The 21455-nt window shown below is 40.5% G+C and overlaps 1 protein-coding gene across 5 annotated transcripts in view; it reads left to right on the plus strand.

Annotated features, from left to right (window-relative positions):
* Window positions 1–8673: 8673 nt before the first annotated feature.
* GFRA1 (GDNF family receptor alpha 1) overlaps window positions 8674–21455 on the plus strand; it is a 331948-nt gene continuing 319166 nt past the window's right edge. For 2 of the 5 annotated variants that reach the window (XM_043985945.1, XM_043985949.1), the window contains exons 1-4: window positions 9511–9833; window positions 9995–10292; window positions 11521–11814; window positions 13306–13389. In XM_043985945.1, the coding sequence (XP_043841880.1) occupies window positions 10253–10292; window positions 11521–11814; window positions 13306–13389 (418 nt within the window). In that variant the 5' untranslated portion in view covers window positions 9511–9833; window positions 9995–10252. Of the gene's footprint in view, window positions 8789–9192; window positions 9209–9510; window positions 9834–9923; window positions 10293–11520; window positions 11815–13305; window positions 13390–21455 lie in introns of those variants that run through there. The other 3 variants (XM_043985946.1, XM_043985948.1, XM_043985947.1) reach the window with 3 other exon arrangements.

A 21455-nucleotide genomic window follows, 5' to 3' on the forward strand; every position in this document is an offset into this window, starting at 1 on the left:
AAGATTCTGGATGATGGTATAGCCTCACTCCTACACCACAGTATAGGCAATGGAATGCTTTTCTGTCTCAGCCTACCCTATCTTGGCTTCTATTTGGAGCTCCCATTATTTAGATAGAATCTTTAGAGATCCAAACAAGACCCAAGGAGGAATTGACTATGACTGAAAGACATTCTAGTTCCGTTTTTTTATTTTATTCAAAGTCTTTGGGGGGGCTGGGGAATGAGGGTTAAGTGACTTGCCCAGGGTCACACAGCTAGTAAGTGTCAGGTGTCTGAGACCAGATTTGAACTCAGGTCCTCCTAAATTCAGGGCCAGTGCTTTTATCCACTGCGTCACCTAGCTGCCTGCTCAAAGTCTTCTGAATAAGGGGAAGATATTCCAGATTGTCACTCAGAGTTCCTCTTTTTTCTTGACAGATTTATTCTACATTCTATTTATTTCTTTAGTATGGTATGTAATGCTGAAAAGCAGTCTTGTATAACAGAAAGAAAGCCTTCCTTAAAGTCAGAAAGACTTGGGTTTGAGCCCATCTTTGACACAAGTCACTTAACCTGTTTTAGGCAACCCTCTAAGACTTTAGATTTCAGATAAGATGTTAACCTGCACTAGTAGAGGGAGTTTTCTCACCTGGAAGTCCCCTATACCAATGAAATCACAGGTCTAGGCCCTATCACTAATTTAATAAATACTTATTGAATCCTCTTTTCTCTTTTCCTTTTTTTTTTTTCTTTCTGAGCAACTCAAGTCGCACCTTATCTGTAGGTCTTCCCCTAGTCCTCCAAACCACTGCTACTTGGATCTTCTGCACTTCTAGAAAAAAGTTTCTGTTTTGCCCATTTTGGGATATACTTCCTTCTAAAATCTTTCAACATGTTCCAGGTTTGTATTTCATGTATTTTTGTATGGAACGCACATGGTATAGTGGAAAGAGTTCTGGATCTGGAATCAAGAAGACCTGTGTTCAGATTCCACCTTTGACATTTATTATCTCTATGGGCAAACTCTTGGTATGATTTACTAGCTCTCAGTATAGTTACTAAAATGTCCCAAACCCTGAATTTAAATGTACCACTGTTGATTTAAGTATACCATGTAGACATCTTAATTTTTTCTGGGAACACTTTTCATTTGAGTTTGTTCCCTATTAGGGCTTTGGAGTTCCTATTTTACCAACAAGTTTTAGGGAATCCTTTAAGCCTCAGTTTCCTTTGCAAAATGAGGATAATAATGCCTATAGTAGCTATCTGCCAGGTCTGTGATGTGGTTAAAATGATATGAAAAAAGGAAAAGTGCTTAACAACCCTTAAAGACCTATATGAGCATCAGCTATAGATGACCCACAGAGACATTGAAAGGCTCAGATTGTTTTAAAATTAAAATTAACAATTTATTTTAGAATTCTATAGTTTCCACAGTAATCTAGCACAGTAACAAGATTTCAATAAATACTTATTGAATTTAATTTCCTTCTTTCCTCTACTGATGCCAGAAGCATCATCATTCAGTTCTCTCTTCAAGTGGTTTTCTAGTCACTCTTTTGGAAATGACTCAGATATTCACTATTTGCTAAAATTTATACATCCAGAACAATAGTATTATCTTCACCTTAGGGAAATAAAGATGTTGTTAATGTTGAGTTCCACCAGAACTGATTCAGCCAGAAGCTGTGGAAGGAAATGCCTCTTCTAGGCCCTGGCCTCAAGCATTGCTTACATTAAGTGTAATGCCTTGCATTAAAACAACTGATAACAAACACACTTGAAAATTGTTACTTTGAGATGTTCTCAGGGATGTTTTCTTTCTTTCAAACATCTTCCTGAAGTCAATTGATCCCTAATTTGACAAAGAAAATAAGTCACAGATATATAGGATCATTCTAAAACCTATAGATAAAATAGAAAGACCAGAAGCACTAACATGGAGATCATGACGGTACAATCCTAAATGAAAAGAGTTTCCAGAGTAAACCATCATGATACTTACATGTTACAGTGAAAGTGGCTATGATACAGTAAATTTGAGGACTTGGCCCATTTCAGCAACCACACCAACATTGCAGTGTTTTAATTACCCATTTAGGATCAATGAGTTACTCTCAGGTTATAAAAACTAATCTACATTATTAAGTAGCATAAATTACTTGGGTTACCTATATAGAGCTCTGCATGCCTTAGTTTTTGGTTGTTTTTTTTTAAGATCCTTGATTCATTTATTCAACCTACCATGTTCCTAGTATAGTGAATTATAAGGTCATTTCTCTTTCTAATACCTATCACCTTTCCTGATCCTTCCCTAATCCAGAGGACAAAAAAAGGAAGGAAGGAAGGAAGAGAGGGAGAGAAGGACAAAGGGAGGAAACTAAACTGAAGATAATGCCATTTTTCTAGATATATACATTTTAGAAAATAATGTAATTCTTGCAGAGATAACTGAATGATGATTCTTCTGACACAATCTTTGGGCTTCTCATTTTTAAGGACTAGGTCCTATGATACACACACACACACACACACACACACACACACACACACACACACACACACACACACACACACACACACACCCCTCTAGCAGCCTGGGGGACTTTGCCCACTTTACAATAGCTGTATTAGGCTCTAATGCTGCCCCCTTCATTCTAGTGTACCTCAATAGAAATAAAAAAGCGTTATCATCTCAGGGCTGCTAAAAGGTTTCTATAGAAATGAGTCAGTGTTTTCAATCTTGTTTCCTTTCTACATCCGAAAACTCATCCAGATTGGAATCTGTGTTTTTAGGCTCTGAAGCAAAAGAGGCTAATTACTGGACAAGACTAGAGATTAAGCTTTCTCCTCACCCTTCGATATGGTCCCTCCAGGATAAGTTTTAGGCTTATTAGGAGAGTGGTATAAGGAAAACTGTGCTTCCCTTAAGGCAGTTGCCTTATTCTTCCTGGATAAAGAGGACTTCAATTTAGAGTGCTTTTAATATTGTACCTTTCACAAGCACTAAAAAAAAAAAAAAAAGAATAAGAAAGTCATGTGAAGATGGGATTTCTTTTACCATATATTTAAACAATAAGACATGACAGGCACTTCATTTCAGTAGAGATGCACACCTGAATGCATTCCGTGGCTTAAGGCCAAAGTACAAATGACTTCAACTCTTCAAGAAATGCAATAATCTTCCATAAATGCATTATAGCACTTGTACTGTCTTATTCGTAATAAGAAATGAAGATTACTTTAAAACTGAACAGGAAAAGAGATTTCCTAAGAAAGGTTCTTCAGGGTCAGGCAACCCTAACAGCCAATAAGAAACTTCCATTTGTAAATAATGTCCAAAATACTTATCTTAATATAGTTATCCTAGAAAAAGGATTCTGTAACCTAAGAGTAGTTCACTTCTATATTCGCCAAAGGATGAATGTAAGAATATAGCATAAAATCTACTATTTCTAAGCATAGAAACTTTTAAAGGAGTCTTCATGTTAGGGGTTGGGGATGATATTAATGTAAATGTATGTATGTTTGTGTGCATGTGTGTATATATATATATTTATTCCTTCCTTCCTTCCTTCCTTCCTTCCTTCCTTCCTTCCTTCCTTCCTTCCTTCCTTCCTTCCTTCCTTCCTTCCTTCCTTCCTTCCTTCCTTCCTTCCTTCCTTCCTTCCTTCCTCCTTTTCTCCAAATCTCTGAAAAAGACCTGAAGTTTTGAAACTTGTAGACCAACTATCAATTTTTTGATATGCATGTAACGGTGATATTCCCACAGTGTTCATGATCAGGCCCTTACTTCTGAATTATATGTAATTTGCCTTTCACAGCAACAATGGGAGGTACATTTCTAGATGATTAGAGACTGTCAGGTGGTTAATGTTACTCTATTTATTGGCACTATGCCTTGAAGCATGACCTAAGGCAAGCAATCCTTTCCCAGAAAGGAACTACATCATATGATATTATCAAGGTGCACAGAAAAAGGACTTTCTATTATGATAATGACTTCTGAAAAATATAAAGAATGTCCAGAATCCAATGGAATAGTGCCTATCTGAGGCTGTTCCTGCCTCAGCAGTAATTATAATTGTATGATATGTCTGTTTAGTATTGGTCTAGTATAGAAATCTTGCTACAAACCTTTTAGCAAAACGATGGTGTCCAAGAGGACAATGACTTTCAGAAGCATCATCACTGGGCAGACAAAGCTCAATTATTCTGGTATTTTAATTAACTATATTTGAAAAGTTAAGCAAACATGACTAATTTGGGGGGTGGGGGTTTGGGACAGTAAAGTTATTACAAAAAGAGGAAAGAACCCTGAATATATGGATTTGGAGGTGAGCACACACATATCCACACATACATATATAATGTATATATACACACATACATATATACATACATACATATAGACACACATGCATATGTGTGTATATATATATTTACACACACATTTAGTTAAATATTTCCTAATGATATATAAAACATTAATAATCACTTTTTAAAATTTTGAGTTCCAAATTCTCTCCCCTCCCTCCTACCACTTACCCCTCATTGAGAAGGCAAGCAGTTTGATATCAATTTCGTACATGAAGTCATGCAAAACATATTTCCATATTAGCCACATTGCAAAAGAAAACACAGACACAAAAATAAAAGTGGGAAAATAACTGAAGTTTTTAAAGGTATGCTTCAATCTGCATTCAGAGTTCTTCAGTTCTCTTGAGAGCATTTTTTATCATGGATCCTTTGGAATGTTCTTGGATCATTGTCTTGATCAAAGAAGCTAAGTCATTCACAGTTGATCATCCTTAGACTATTGCTGTTACTGTGCACAATGTTCTCCTGTTTTTGCTTACTTTACTTTGCATGTAGGAGATTAATTTGAACCAAAACTCAACCCCTAACCTGGGTGACCCTGGGCAATTTATTTGAGCTTTGTTGTATTATTCGTAAAAGGGAGGTTTTGGATTAGACTTTTCCTTAAAGTCCTTTTCAGTCTCTGATTACATAAATAATTATTTCAGAAATACTGAAACTGCATAGACATAGATCATGTAACTGTTATAGGACCTGTTAATGTGGTAATAATAGACAAAATATAGAATATTCTACATATAGAATAGCTTATTTATACTACTGTTTACATCTATTAACTTATGAATAAACACACACATATATGTATCTAAAGATATAAGAAAATTGCTTGACTCCTAGAAATATATAACACATGCGCTGTGTGAATGAAATCTAATTTTGAAGCATTAAAACCAATTTCCTGTAGAGAAAACAGAAATGCTACTGAGGATGGTACTAACATTTATAATGACTAATAATATTTGGTATTTATGTCACCTTTCATCCTTAGTTCAGCTGAATAAACAGTAGAGCAGATAAGCACCAAGGAAACCAAGATAATATTAATAATACCTTTCATTTTTATCCCATGGATTCCAAGTGTTTTATAGCTGTTCTGCTCACTTCATTCCTAGAAGTTAGCGGTTATGCTTCTGACAAAATGATTTGATAAGCTTATTCAACAAGTCTTGGTCAAGATGAGAATCGAAATCTTTTCAATTCACAAATCTCTTCAGGAGATCAGCTTTGATAAATGATTATTAGTACATAGGCTCCCAAAACTTCAATACCTTAGAGATTATCTAGTTCAATACCCTCATTTTACAAAGGAGGAAACTGAGGCTCAGATGACATTATTTTTAGATCACCAATAAGTACAAACTTTGTGCAGGCTGATTCTTTTTGAAAAGCTATTTGCAAAGTTTTGCTTTCATGCTCCAGTATTTTTTGAGCATCTATGTTGTGTCCCCTATTTCCCAAGAAACAACTGAGATTTTAAAGGAAGGAGAAGTTGCTGTCTCTACATTTAAAGGCTTTTCATGACCTATGAATGAATAAGGGAAAGGAAAAATATATTAGTGTTTTTTTTCTTTTTTAGTTTATACATGAGCTCTCACTGGGGCAGAGTGTACTTGGTGTGGAAACTCCCTTCACCGATGAACAACTTCTTTATAATAGTTTTAGAAGGCTGGGGGCACTGACTGTAAGTGATTTGCCCATGGTCACATACTGCCTGTGTCAGAGGCAAAACTTCAGTTTAGGTCTTCCTGCACTTCAAGGTCAGCCAGCCCTTTTATCAGTGCATTACAATACTGTTTCACAGTGGATTGAGGTTAAATTCATTTTAAATAGAAGGTTTGATGCTCATGTCTTTAAATGAGACTTTTGGGCCATAGTTCCAAATAGTCAAAAATAAGAAAAAAACATTTCATGACCCAGATCTTGGTTATGAAATCTCAAGATCATAGAGTCAGATCTGGAAGGGACTTTAAAGGCCATGGAGTACATATATCCCCTTTCATTTTACAGATTTTACTAAGGTATTCAGAAGTTAAGTTACTAAGTGTCTGTTTGGTGATTTGAACCCAGGTCTTCCTGACACCCGATTTAGTGTTTTAAACTTTTTTATATAAATTGAAAATGAAGAAAAGGGAATTTCTGGAATTTCCCCTTAGATTGTAAGCTCCTAGATGGCAGGTAGGTCTTTTAACTCTTTTTGTATCCCTACTGCTTAGCACAGCTTCTGCTTCACAGTAGGTGCTTAATAAATGTTTATTGACTGGTGTCCCTGGAAATATAAGTTTTTAATCTGGATCATGAAGTTAATTCTTCATAAGAGATCCATACAGAGAACATACCTCTGTCCTTCCCAGCCTCTGCTTAATTAAATCCACCTCAAGGATTTCTGGGATTTTCCCCACATGGAAATGCGGAATATTTGAAGCCATTTGAATACCTTGCTAATCGTTATTGTTGTGAAAGTTGGAGGAACTGATTATGCAGCAGAAGTTTTGGACCTAATTACATTTCTCCTTATTCTACAGGGGAACCCAGACATTGTAACCACCATAGAGAAAAAGGATTTAAGTAGCCCTTGGTTTGGACCATCTGTCACGAATATGTGACATATGTCTGCTTTGTTTATTCAAGAGCCAAGAGTAAACTGATATACTGAACTAGAAATCTGTCACTGGGTAGAGGAGGGCCAAATCTCTTGCTACCTGTTCTGTAATGAACACGTCCACATATAAATGAGTTGATTGTGTTTATGTGTATCCTGGGTTTCCAGCATTGCATTGAAGGTGCTTTCACAAATCTGAAGTAACAGAGAATGTAGGTTTCATTTGGTGCGGCACAGATGACTGAAGCTTTTCTTGGATTACAGCTGATGGGTATAGGTGAATAGAAAGATTTTTACCCCCCTCCAGTTGTTCTCCTCTCCTACCTATTTCTTTTCCTCCCTTTTCCACCTCCTTTGAACCCCCCTTTCAAAGTTCATCCAAAGCTTCTTTGCCCTTTTCCAATTAACACGCCCCCCCCCTCAATCAAAATAAAGACTTTCTTTTTCTCCTTTTCCGAGGCTCATTGTCTGCTGCGATGGTTTTGCAGGTCCCAGAATATGTGGTCAACTGTGCCTGGATTCATCTTGTTTACAATGGGAGATGAACTAGGATGTCAAATGCTGAATGAGAACTCAGTGGAGTCTGAGGTCCTAAAAGAGATGTGGGTAATTTACCTATCTTTGGGCAACTTTTTTTATTTTTTGAAGGGAGGCAATTGGGGTTAAGTGACTTGCCCAGGGTCACACAGCTAGTAAGTGTTAAGTGTGTGAGGTCTGATTTGAACTCAGGTACTCCTGACTCCAGGGCTGGTGCTCTATCCACTGCGCCACCTAGCTGCCCCTCTGGGCAACTTTTTTACTTTAGTTCAACTCACATCCTGACACAGTGAGGATTTCAGTAGAAAATCTAAGGGCTTGTGGTCCCAGGTGTGTGCACGTGTTGAAAGTGAAGGAGAGAGGAGGTGTGTGTATTCACACAATGATTTAAGGGGAAAAAAAAACACAAGCAAACACCACAGCAAAAAATCTTTAAGTGATCATCATGGGCGTGGATTACATTTGTGAGGTCATCACAGCATGGGCAGGCACATTTGAATGTCAGAAGGTTTGTCTCCACTTTAGTCCTAGTCTTCCGCCTTGGGAGGGAGGAGAAGGGAGAAATTGTGCGTCTGAGTCAGTGTGGGAGCGTGATGACTTTGTGCATGGAGACTTGTATCAATGTATTAACGCAAGGGGGAAAAAAAAGCTTGACTAAGAGCCCCAAGTGACGTGGGGAGAAAGCATAACAACCAACTTTGTGTTCAAGGAAACAAGGAAAAAGCTATGGAGTGATTTATACAATTTGCGGTCACGCACCCCCTTTGTGATTGTGCTTGTGCAGGAGAGGGGGAAGGGAAGGGGTAGCGATAGTGGTGCACGCGTCGGTGGAGCCCCGCGCGGAGCTCGGTTGGAGTTCTTAGAAGGGGGTGCACGTGAATGTCGGTGTATGTGTATGTCCGCTATAGTGTGTGTCCTGTCCCTTTTTCAGCTGGTGTGGAAGGACATGGGGAAACAAGGGAAAAGAGGACGTTAGGCAGTACTGTTTTAACCAAAGAGCAATCCGGTCTTAGAAACTGACAAACCACATTGCTTCCAATCATCCATTAACATCTGTTCACATAAAGGGGGTTCTGATCGGAAATTGTCCTGACAAAAACAACAACAACAACAAAACCCTTCGCTGTTCGCGGACATCTCAGAGGATTACTGTATCTTCTCTTGGGGCGAAGAGCCAAAGCCAGGAGAAGAAAAGGAAGGGGCGGGAGGGAGGAACGAATCCCCCCCCCAAAAAAAGAGCACATCTGGTCCCTGCTCCTCAGCTACAGCTATATGTATCTGTTGAATCCAGGTTGGTGAAATTTTAGAGCAAGTTCTCCATGGTCTGTTGGTTCGAGACCTCTTTTTTTCGCCCTTTCCTGGTTCCCACCTTTCACTATCCAAACGGGATGGTTTTAAGGACAGCTGTACATGTGTGTAACTGGGGGGGGGAGGGGTGGATCTGTAAACTGCCGTCCCAGGGCATAAGTAGGATTTTCTAAAGCAAAGAGTATGAGCCCTGCAGGGTTTGCACCTGCTTCTTGCTAGCAAACCCTTTTCCCTGCTTGGAGCATTGTACTATATTGGCGGTGATCAATAGGTCCTCCAGGCTCTTTGCTCCCTTTTCCCTGGGCGGCGACGTTGATGGAATAGAGCGCTCCGGGATTGGGGTGTGTGGAGACGGTTTGGGGGACATGGGGGATGTTGGACGTCAAGGCCAAAGGACATAGTGGTAATGTTAGGGTTTGCTTTTTTATTTTCCCCCCTAGTGGAGTTTTTAAATGAGAAAACTAGTTTCTCCTCCCGGATCATTATAGAAATAAACTCTGGGGTGGGAAGAGGCAGTAAGTGTAGTAGACAGAGGGAGAGAAAAAAGACGAGGGGGGGAAGAAGGAGAGAGAGGAAAGAGGAGAGAGGAGAGAGGAGAGAGAGAGAGAGAGAGAGAGAGAGAGAGAGAGAGAGAGAGAGAGAGAGAGAGAGAGAGAGAGAGAGAGAGAGAGAGAGGAGGCAGGCGAAGTTCCCGGGAAAAGGGGGACTCCTTGCACATCAGGCTGGGAACTGCCACTGCTGCCGCTCCCGCCGCCGCTGCTGCTGCGGCTGCTGCAGATACTATGACTTAGAAGCTGCTTGGGGCTCCGCTCCCAGCCAGCGGAGAGTAACATTATTTATTTCATTCTGTGCATGCATTCAGTCGGCAGCGCTCCTCCGTAGCAGCCGGAACACGACACCCCCTCGGACTTTGGGGAAACCTCCTTGGAGATCCACCTCCCTCTGCCTGCCCTCGTGCAGCCTGGGCGCGTTCGCTGGCTTTTAAAAACGCATCCCAAGGAGAGCACCCTCCCAGCGAGAAAACCGAGGTGGGGGTGGGCAGAGAACCCCAGCCAAGGAAAGCTTACTGAGGCGGGGGAGCGGGGGGGGGGGGAGGTGGGGAAAGAGACAGACAGACAGAAGGAGGAGGAGGAGGTGGGAGGCTCCAGGCTCTCTCGCCTCTCATTTCAAAGCTAGCTCTCCCTTCCAGGTTGGGTCGGACCTGAAACCCTAAAAGAGCAGAAATCCTTCGGCCCCTTCACTGCCTTCGGATCCCAAGAACCAGCAGAGGCGGCTGTGCCCGCGGACGGAGTTTGCTCTTGAACTCGATGGATCTGAACTTTGGGCCGCAGAATCATCAGTGCGGCTGTTGGGGGATCGCTACGTGCTGATCTCCGGCAAGGGACGGCTGCTAATTATTATTATTATTTTTGTGCGGGGTGACCAGTGTAGCTGGGCGCTCGGCACGATGTTTCTTGCCACCTTGTACTTCGTGCTGCCGCTTGTGGGTAAGTTGTCCCTTTGCGATTGTGACAGATCCCACTGTCCCCCTGCCCCCAGCACAGGGTGGAATCGAGGGAAAGTGGGGGTGGGGGTTGAAGTTGTTTGGGGGAACCTGGATTACATTATGAATCCTTTTATAGAAACTCCACAGGTTTAGGAAAGGGACAGTTCCCCCTCCCAAACCCCAATCCCCGTTCGTGATTTTGCATTGATTGCTTTTGCACTCTATGACCTTCCGTCGACTCCCCCCGCAGTTTGCACCCAGTAGGTGGCATCACTGTTTTTTTTTTTTTAACCCCGGAGCACCCCAGGGTTATTATGGAAGCTATTAGATTCAGGTTAGAGAGAGGGCGAAAGATGTGTTGCAACAACGAACTTACAAGGGGAAAACTTTTCCGAATTCGTTTACCCGCACAACGTTTGTTGTTGGAATAACTGGTTGCTTGCGTGCCTCAGTTTACCCAATCTCATCTCCATAGACCCACCCCGCACTGTCCCCCTCCTCTCACTTACTTTCCATCTGCTTTATAAATCCAAATCCTCTCACCACGCCTGCCTCAACCCCAGCGTTCCAGCGCCTTGGCGTGGGCAGTGGGTGTTTTTTCACTGGAAGCCTTGAGTAGTGGGTGGGAGGGTTGGGGAAATTTTTCACTTTTGTGCCTAGCCCAAAAGGCCTCGAGCCTAAAGGCAGGTTAGTAACCCAGCCTTGCCTTAACCTCGGAAAGCAGATTCAAGGGTGGAATTCTCCGTTTTGGGGTCAAAAGCCCAGCGCTCCCACAAGTTGAAGTGGGGTAGGCTGGGCTGATTGCTGTCTTACCTTCTCTGGCTGCCGCTTCTTTTCTGGGGAGCAAACCCCGAACCCCTGCACATGGCAACCTGACTCTTCAACCAAGCCAGCCCAGTGGTGGAGTGAGGGCATTGATTTAGGGCTAGGAGAGGAGTGAGTCTCCAAAGGGCCAGCAAGTAGAACATCCCCCCCCACCACCACCACCCACACACACATTTTCTGTATGTACATTTAAAAGTAACTCCCTCCCCAGAGTGGAATAATGCAAGCAAGAAAGTGAGTGAAAGGCTTTTAATATGCCTACAATTAGGTTCCCTTTTATAAGAGCAAAATATTTGGGGAAGGTGGGGAGCAGAATCCGTGCTATCTCCCAGAGGCTGAACCCCGAACCTAAAGGGAACAACGTGTAGTTCTCACCCTTCCTTCCCTTTCTTCCCCCTTCCTAGATATTCTTTTGACAGCCGAAGTCAGTGGTGGAGACCATTTGGACTGTGTGAAAGCCAGCGACCAGTGTCTCAAGGAGCAGAGCTGTAGTACCAAGTACAGAACCCTAAGGCAGTGCGTGGCGGGCAAAGAGACCAACTTCAGCCTAGCATCCGGGCTGGAGGCGAAGGATGAGTGTAGGAACGCTATGGAGGCTCTGAAGCAAAAGGCACTTTACAATTGCCGGTGTAAGAGGGGCATGAAGAAGGAGAAGAACTGCCTGCGTATTTACTGGAGCATGTACCAAAGCTTGCAGGGTAGGGACCTAACCCCCACCCGGACTTATTCAATTAACCCCCCCCCCCCGCTCCGCCCCGCCCCGCCCCGAGCCTCACTTACCCATTTCCCTCCCCGCTTTCTCTCCAAGTTCCCCCACCCCAGCGCACCACTTCCCCCCTTAGTCACGGGCAGGCTGGCTACACTGCATCCAGCAAGCCCAGTCAGAGGGAGCTGACCTCATCCTCTACTTGGTTGCTGTTCAGTTTGAGAATGAGAACCTTTCATCAGACCCAGGCAACATCAGCAGCTGGTGTTTCCTGCTGCTGAATCAGTCGTGGCTCTCTTGTTCTTGGACAATCCACATAGGGATTATGAGGTTAAGGGGCGTCCTCCAAGGGTACCCAGGCGACCTTTCTAAAGAGATTAGGGTAGGAACAGATGTAGAGGGCCATCCCACCAATTGAGAATTCTCCTTCTGGAGAGTTGGTTTCCATAAAGATCATTGGAGACTTTCTTAAGAGAATGTGCCCTGAGTACATTACTTTTTTTTTTCCTCCCATCTCTCATAGAATCGGTGGTTATCCATTATGACAAAATTTGCAAGTGTTAACTCTGAAAAGGCTAGAGTTTGTTGTTTTTTTCCTGTACTGCTCCCCCTCCCCCAAAAAACAAACAAACCTGATCAAAGGCAGATTGTGAACGGCCATTTGTCATTTTAGAGGAGCATAAGAAGGGTGTCTTGAACCAGCTGGTGTGGTTAAACTTTGGATAACAGAAATAGCTCATTGGAGAAGAAATCCACTTGTCACCAGTACCTATTCCAAGGGGAATTTTTCTGTTTTCCAGCCCTAGAGGCCCTTCGCTTTTGTTGATCTATTACAGACATCCTGTTCATTCAATCACCCACTGAAACTGTCACTGAACACCTGACAGTGTATGAATTTGACCTTGGTTTGCCACCACTTCCATTAAAACTTTGGAACTTTCTTGGAATCTACAGTTTTGATTTCTTCACATCTATGATTAAAACCGTCCATTGTAAATTGTTCCATTTTTAGCTATAATACCTGTTTTCTGGTTACCAATGTAGATTTTTTACTAGTAGAGATGGTTTGTGTCTTTTCAACCTTATTTCCATTGGCTCCAGGAGGCAGGCAGGACTTGTGATGTCACTAGCTTGTTCCTCTGTCATTTCATTCCATTCTGTAGAGTGGGGGAGTTTCTGGCAAGACATACTGGATTGCTCTCCAATGTTTTCATGGCACTCTGGGGAGAGAAAAGAACAACAAAAGAGGAAAGAATTAAAAGAAATAAACAACCCACAAAGATGAATTTTAAATCTTTGGAAGTCTCAGCATCATTTTTTTTCTTGTGCTATAGATAATAGAATAGCAAGTGAAAATAATGTGTATGCAGTTATTTTTTTAAACAGAATAAGTAGAATTTAGTTCAAGAACTTAATACTGAGAGCCCCAGATAGCCTCAGATAATCTGCTTTTAAAATAGTCCATTTTTTCTTTTGCTTTTAGGAAATGACTTGCTTGAAGATTCCCCATATGAACCAGTTAACAGCAGATTATCAGATATATTACGACTAGTCCCACATATGCCAGGTAAGCAGATTTATAGCTCTTCATTCAAAATGCCAGCTGCCTGTATTAAATGAAATGCTTTGAATTCTGTTTAACTCTGCATTAGTATAGGTAACAAGAGTAGGATGATTTCTGTGTATCTGGGAAATTATAGATAAGCTGGACAAAGTGTAAATCTTTCTAGCAGGATTTTATGTTTTTTTAAAACCTAAAATGAAATTATTTATTTGGGGAAAGTAAGTGGCTGTTCTTTAGTTGAGTGGAGTGAGTTTAAAAATTCAATTGGTCAACTCTTGGGAAAGAAATGCCACTTCTACCTGTAGGGGGCAATCCAATTCCCTTTTTTATCATAACAGTTGTAACTGCCTAAACTCACATGATTTGTTACTTACATTACAGAAGATCTGAAGATAATCTTTGTTGGGGGGAAGTTTGGGTGAATTCAGTGTTGTTTTCCTTGCCTTTTAACTTAAAGGATAAAATCAGAACACGTATTTTAAAAAAAAAAATTCCTTCAGATTTTTTTAAAAAAGCAAGTTTGTACTGTTTTGGAGAACATACTCGGGTGCCATCTCTTTAAAAGTATTGCTTCACATTGTGTATTTGGGCCTTCAGTGTTTTGATTTGAATGAAAGTGATATTTAAGATTTTCCTAAGCATAATGAAGGAGTTCTCGTAATGATAGGCATGTTTCAGACAGATGTTGCATTTACTTATTCATCGTTAATATTCCCCACAAGGAAATCTAGCCATCGAAAATGATATGTTTTTTTTAAGTGGCAAAACATAGCGATTTAAAAAAAATTAATACCATATCATAATATTACTTGTTGCTGGCATGGATGCTATATACTATAAGTGCCTAATCGTATTACATGCAGAGGGGAGTTCAGAGAGCCATAGCAATAACAGGGCAGAAAGGAAGCTTACTTAGCTAGGAGGACAGGGAGCAATCTAGTGTCTGGGGTATTGACATATTATTGAGAGAAAGAGAAATAATTTCTATTGTGATTCTCTGGATTCACTTGAGGACAGTCAAGAATTTTCTTGATGGGAGCTTAAGTTCATTGCGGTTAGAGTGGAAAAGGTATATTAGATCATCTCCTTTGAGTCCCTCATTTTGAGGAACTGAGGTCTGAGTGGATGAACATGCTTTGGTCACGACCATAAGGAATTGGTGGAACCAGCATTATGAATACCAGTCTTTTGATTGTCCAGAGGAAGGGCTTTTTCTCACTATACCTTGTTGATATTTGGGCTGATTGTAAAATTCTGTAGGGTCAGTCCTCCCCATGACATGCTATGGACAGCAAGGAGAGGATTAAAGAAGAAAGAGAAAGATTCAGCATCAGGAAGGCTAGGATTTCATTCCATTTCTGCCACTAACTCCATGACCTTGAGAGAATTGTTTCCAGGCCTTGGTTTTCACATCTTTAAAAGGAGAGAAATCTGGACTACGTGATCTCTAAGAACCCTAGTTCTGTCATGCAATGTTCCTGTGATTCGAGATCTGTTAGAGACCAGAAGTACTTTTCTTATGCTTCCATGATTTATCTCACTTGTTTTCTTGCACTTTTTTTCCCCTGGACCTGTGATTTCATCAGTGTAAGGAGATTCTAGTGAGAAACTCAGTCTATCAATGCAGATCTCACCAGTTAGTTAATTTATAATTTTAGAGAGACAACTGGGGCACTGAGAGGCAGGATTTCAACTCAAGTTTTCATGATCCTGAGGTCCATTGCCTCCGGCAATTATGTGATACCTTGTATTCATTTGTTCATTTAAACAAAGTGGTCATGATTGGCCTTGGAGACAGCAAGCCTCTTATTGACAAGAAATGCCCTTTCACCTGCTAATTTTTAACTTTTCTCTTTTCTTTGCAAGTGCATCATTTAATCAAGGTGGTTATTGTTGTTATTATTTAGTCATTTTCAGTGTCTGACACTGAATTATATTTGAGGGCAGGGTCACCAGCTTCACTCTCTCCTCCAGAGCCATCTGAGTCCAGTGGCTAGATATACATCAGGACAAACTAGGGAGGGCCCTGGATGTTGAAGGCAATTGGGGTTAAGCGACTTGCCCAGGGTCACGGGGCTAGTAAGTGCTTGGAGTAAGATTTGAATTCAGATCCTCTTGACTCCAGGGCCAGTGCTCTATCCACTTGGCCACCTAGCTACCCTTTGTTCAGAAGAGGAACTGAGGTAAACAGTATTAAGTGACTTGCCCATAGTTACTAGGCTAGTAAGTATCTGAAGCTAGATTTGAACTCAGGAAGATAACTTCCTGATTCCTGACCTGGCACTTTACCTACTTTGCCACCTACTTGCCCCTAATCAAGAATGATTTAATAATAAAAACTGATGCTTGGGTTTGTGAAAAATGTGCTTCTGAAAGGCAGCAGTCATAAATGACTGGCCCATTCTGCTAGGAGGCAGTATAACTGTATATTGTGGTAGGAAGAACATTGATTGTATTTGGATGCAGAGCACCGGGGTTTGTATCTTGTCTCAGGCAATTCAAATCTGTATGACTTTGGGCAAATTGGTTAACTTCCCTGGGAGTCAGTTTCTTCATCTTCAAAATGAGGTGGGGGACAGACTAGATGTACACTAATGTCCCTTGAGGCTCCACAATGCACTTTTTTTTTTTTTTTTAGTGAGGCAATTGGGGTTAAGTGACTTGCCCAGGGTCACACAGCTAGTAAGTGTTAAGTGTCCGAGGCCGGATTTGAACTCAGGTACTCCTGACTCAAGGGCCGGTGCTCTATCCACTGTGCCACTTAGTTGCCCCCACAATGCATTTTTAAGAGGAAATGAGACAATAGGCCTACTATTTAACGAGCTTGAAATTTTTGTTGAATTAGCTGATGTTTATGCAGCCTCACATTTGTTAGGCACCTTACATATGTTATCTATCTGATCCTCATAAGAACTTTGTGAAATAGGTGCTCTCATTTTGATGACAGTGTTGCTTTCGTGAAAAAGAAAATCAAAAGGTACTGTGTTTGATTTTGTTTCCTTGAATAATGTATGGGAGTTGAGCTTGGTATTTACAGGATGTATAAAGGCAGTAGAAGGGTTGACAAATGTTGCTTTTCTTTTTAAGCCTAAATTCTGGCTTTTAGAAGAAATCATTCGTCTTCAAATCCCTCTGCCTGGGGTCTGGGCAGCAGCTTTCTGCTTTTGCAGATGTGGAGGCAATCAGAGTTGAAGTCCTGCCAAATGTGGCTAAAATGTTTATCTCTGTAACCTTGTATGTATGCACGTAGCCATGTGCTGGCTCTCCCTACTAAAACACAATCTAGCTGAGTGTCTTTTGTGTCTCCCACTCTCTTTGTTTGGACCCAACCCCTCAAGTTCACAGCTGACTTTTGCAGTCATTTATTAATTGGCTAAGATCATAGGCCACTTACCACCAGTTGTCAGCATTGTTAATAAAATACCATGTCAGTGACACAGAGGGAAAACTGAAGATTAAACTGATTTCAGAAAATGTGAAATCTCTGCCCTGAAGGATATATAGTGCACCAGAAATCAGACGGTACAAGCAGAAAAGAATGGTTACAGTAATGTGATACTGGCAACTTTTTAGCTAAAAAAAAAATTAGATTAATAGGGAATTAGAGAAATGGGAGCTTTCTGCAGGTTGACACTGATAATATTTTAGGGGTCCTGAGATTGAGAAGGGGTGCTATGTGGGAGTACACAGAGGGAGTAGTGTGGGCTATTTGCAAAAGGGATATTGGAGCAGAGGAAACTGAAGAGTGGGATGGGGGAGTGGATGAAGAGGATATATACATACACACACACACATATACACACACATACATATGGGAGTGGAGGAGCTTCAGAGGAGAAAAATTACATTAGTGTTTAACATCCATATCCCTTTGGATTACAGCTCTCTGCTCCTTTAACCTCTGCTGACTTCCCCTTTCTTCCTCTGGTAAAAGTTTGAAGAGAGAAGTGATCAGTGACTTGGAAGGAAAATAAGCTTGGGTGGTTGGCAGAATTTTGGAAACCCTGGAGGGGGCAAAGGAAAACGATGGGAAATTTTAAAAACATAGGGTTGCCTACCGAAGGCTGATCAGAAAGGAGGAGAATATAAATATTTTTATTTTATAGAAGAGGAAAGAAGGATTCCAGATTCCAGACTATTGATACAGAGATTGGAAGATGCCAGTTTTAAATTCTTATACACAAAGTTGCTTGTTTGGGAAATAGTGACCAAGCAGATAAAGGGAAAAAATGGTTAAGAGAAAGGGAAGCTCAGATCGGAAAATAATGAATTGATTTGAAGGAATTCCAGCCCTCAACCTGTGTCCTGTGCTTTTACTTTAGCAAGTCCGGACATGGACATAGATCTGTATTCCTGGGTAGTCCAGAACCTCCCCTGAATTTCCTTTTAAATATTTCCCAAGTCAAGTTACCTGTTACGCTGTCAGTACAGTAGAACATGACTTTGTTTCTGCTTTAATGTAATAACATGTTTATTATATTCCTACCCCCATTAAGGTTTTTATTTTTTTTCCCCTTGTAAAACTATTAAAGGCAAAGTAATTCCATTTTACTGCTGCTGCTGTATCACATCACAGTGAGACTGTTTTGTCTTTTCTTTGTTCAGTAAAAGGGTCTTGCAAAACCAGGGGTATGTTAGGTAAACCTTTTTATACTGAAAAGCACCCTTAGTCCTGTACAGAGACCTTTGTACATTAGGTCCAATCTCGTTAGGGAAGGACAGGGCAGGGAAGACATTTTCTCTCATCCATGGATTTTCTTGGAAATTGAGAATATAAATATTTTCCTCATTATTCTTCTTATTCATAGGTTAAGTGGCATAGAAAGATTGGAGACCCTTGGCCCTTGCTTAGTGCTCTATAACAAGGAACTTCAAATGACATTCATTCATTCATTCATCAAAAATTTCTTGAGCACCTAACTAATGTGTTAAGTACCCTAAGGATTACTGGGATAAATCAGAGATGGTCTCTGTCATCAGGGCTTAAGGTCTAGCCAAGAAGAAGCCAGAGGGAAACTGTTCTCCCACTTCAGATTGGAAATGTCTATTTTTTTTCCCTTGGGCCACAGAGGAGAAAATCTCGTGGACTGCTTGAGACACAACACATTGACCTTGTGAATTTCTTGGATTTTAGCTGTGTTTATGAAACTTCTGCATTTGTGGTAAGGCTTTAAGAGTGTTTAGGATGTGAATGTGTTAAGGGAAGTATGGAGTCAGGAGGGTACATTGGGAGAGGAGAGCATCTAACCAAGTGAGCCAGGAGACCACTTTGAGTCTTGACTCTTGATACCCTCTGGCTGTATGACTAGAGGGCAAACCACTTAACCTTTTGAGCCTTGGTTTTCTTATCTGGAAAATGGAAATAGTAATACTTGCACTACCTACCTCAGAGGACAGTGGTAAGGAAAGTCATTTGGAAACCATGAATTGATTGCTAAATGCGAGTTGTTACTGTTAATTTTGTAATCCAGTAAAAGGATATGAGCAGCTAGTCAACAAAATACAGGCATGAACTAAAAGTTTGCTTTCCCCTCTTCGCCCCCCTCCCCAATCCAGACCTGCAATTTAATTGGTGTAGAGAAATTTCTAATGAGTAAAATCCCCCTACTAGTGTAGCTCAGCAAGCATTCTGCAATTTTCAGCTTTGGGGTGCCCAGTGATATTAACCTGGGGTCCATGAACTTGTTTCTTAAAAAAAATGTTGATTATGATTGTTGAGTATGACTGGATTGCTTTGTAAATTCTTTGTATTTTATTTAATGCAATTAAAAACGTTCTTCTGAAATGGGGTCCATAGATTTTTACCAGATCCCTGTCTTAGAAAGGTTATTAAAGATGAAAAACGATTTATTACTGATTGGTTCTGTTGTTGCTTAGAGAGAGGGCAAGCCAGGAAGACCTTCCAAGGCCTACCTCTGAATCTGATTGGGCAAATCACTCTGCCTCAGGCAACTTTCTGGTGTAGATCTGCTTTAGGAGGAGAGAATTCTTCACACCAAGAAATCTTAGATCTAACTCAGCCTCCCCATTTTTCAAGATAAAAGGGTCCATTCTTTTTCTATATGCAAACTGCGAACATTTTATTAAGGGCCTGCTCTATTTATATTATACATACATAAATAATATAATATATGTAATATATTCACTTTACATAGTTACGTGTGTTACATATATGTCTATATGCACACACAAAATTATGTGTGTATGCACACATGCAAGGCATTATGTGAGGTGGTAGGAACACAGAGACAAAAATGAAATCACCCCTGCCTTCAAAGAGCTTGTACTTTTCCAGGTGGAAGCAACCAATGCACTGGTGTTCTTCCTGTTGTGGAAGGATAATTTGAGAAGCATACTAATAATAACTGGGGGATCAGAAAATTTGGCTTCCACTAGAATGTGGCCCCTGAGCTTCCAACTCCTAGCCTTTGTACTGTCCACACTTGCCCTTTGCAAAATCAGAAACCTGCCCAAGGAATTTTTTTTTCCTATCTCATCTGTCATTTTGGAACAATTCCACAGGGAAAGGGATTGAATAAACCTTCTTGTAGTGGGAAGACTATTGCACTGGGAATTAAGGTTTTGGTTTCTCCTAATTTGCTATGTGAGCTGGGCTGAAGCAAATCTTTTGGGGGCTTAGTTTCTTTATCTGAAAAATGAGAGGTTGGACTATGTAATTTCTAAGGCTGCTTTCTTCTCCAAGATTACTACTGTATGTTGCTAGTGGTGAGAATAAAGGATTTGTGTTTTTCCATTGCTATATTTTCTTAAAAATATTTTTGTATTTCTGTGAGAAATATTTTAATACACTAAATTACTTGAAATAAAGATTTTTTTGATTGTTTTGTTTTTAAAGAGGCATGAATAGTTGTTCCTTATGATTATAGTTGTCTTTGTCATTTTAAAATGACTTAATTTTTTTTTTTCAGTTAATGCAGAAAACCTTCAAGGTGCCATAGTCTCTTTTCTAGTCATTTGGGTTGAAGTTCTTGGTTTTTTTTTTTTATTTATTTAGTTAAGGAGATATTTAGCCATTATTTAAAGTTAGCTTTGGTAATATAGGTTCATTAATTAAAATTTAGATAGACGTATTTGAATAGTGCCTGGGTACTTTGGGTCCTTTTCTGAGTAATCAGAAAAGGAAAATAAGAAATTATTTGATGCTTTACATGTTTTAGTACTTAGGTTTTTCAAAATTAATCTTTTATCTGGAATTTTCATTTGAAAAGCTTACCACTTTCAGTAATTTAGAGACTCAACTAGCTGGGTCACTGATGAAAACGAATAGGTAATTTGCATAAAGGGCTAATTTATTATGTCCCCTGGGCATTTCTTTCATCTTGCCTTCCATTCTAATTAATGCTCAGAGAGGGTCTAGCATGGTGTCAGAAATTAGGGGTGAAAGCAGGCATTGTTAACCTTCATTTTTTTCATCTTCCTTGATATTGTAACCATTCCTGGTCCATGGCCAGAGAGTTATCCAAAGCTGGGAGAATATACTGGGTGTCCTGTGTTAGATTTGGGATCTTTCCTTCTTTGATATTGTAAAAATGAAGATGATTCAGGGTAGCTTCTCCAGTTCTAGAGGGATTTGTAAACTATATATAGAGGGAAGATAGCAGTGGCTTAATTATTTCTAAACATAAGCACTCTAGTAAGAAAAACAACCACAACCAAAAAAACAAAAAAACAACCCAACTCCTTAAAAAGCTGTCCAGAAATTTGTTTCAATTGGTTCCGGCTGTGGTAAAGCCAGCTGTGTGAGAGTTACACAGCTGAGAATGCCAAGAGAACAAGCAATTTCTTCAAAAATCAATTGCAATTTACTCCCACTAAATTGGCCAAAGTACTGCCCTGACGAAGTATTAGCATATGACGAACTTTCGATCATATGGCCAAATTCTCCTATTTTGGGCCAAACCATCATTTCCTTTGGGATGGTGCCCATCACAGAGCTCTGGGAATGGGAGAATCTTCAATCCTGCACCATTTTTTATCTTGGCACGTTATTTGTTGGTGGACCCCGCTGTTAGGTTCTCACAGGCCTTATTTAAAATTTGGGAGATCAT

The sequence above is a fragment of the Dromiciops gliroides genome, chromosome 2 (genome assembly GCF_019393635.1).
Source record: "Dromiciops gliroides isolate mDroGli1 chromosome 2, mDroGli1.pri, whole genome shotgun sequence".
Lineage (NCBI taxonomy): Eukaryota > Metazoa > Chordata > Mammalia > Microbiotheria > Microbiotheriidae > Dromiciops > Dromiciops gliroides.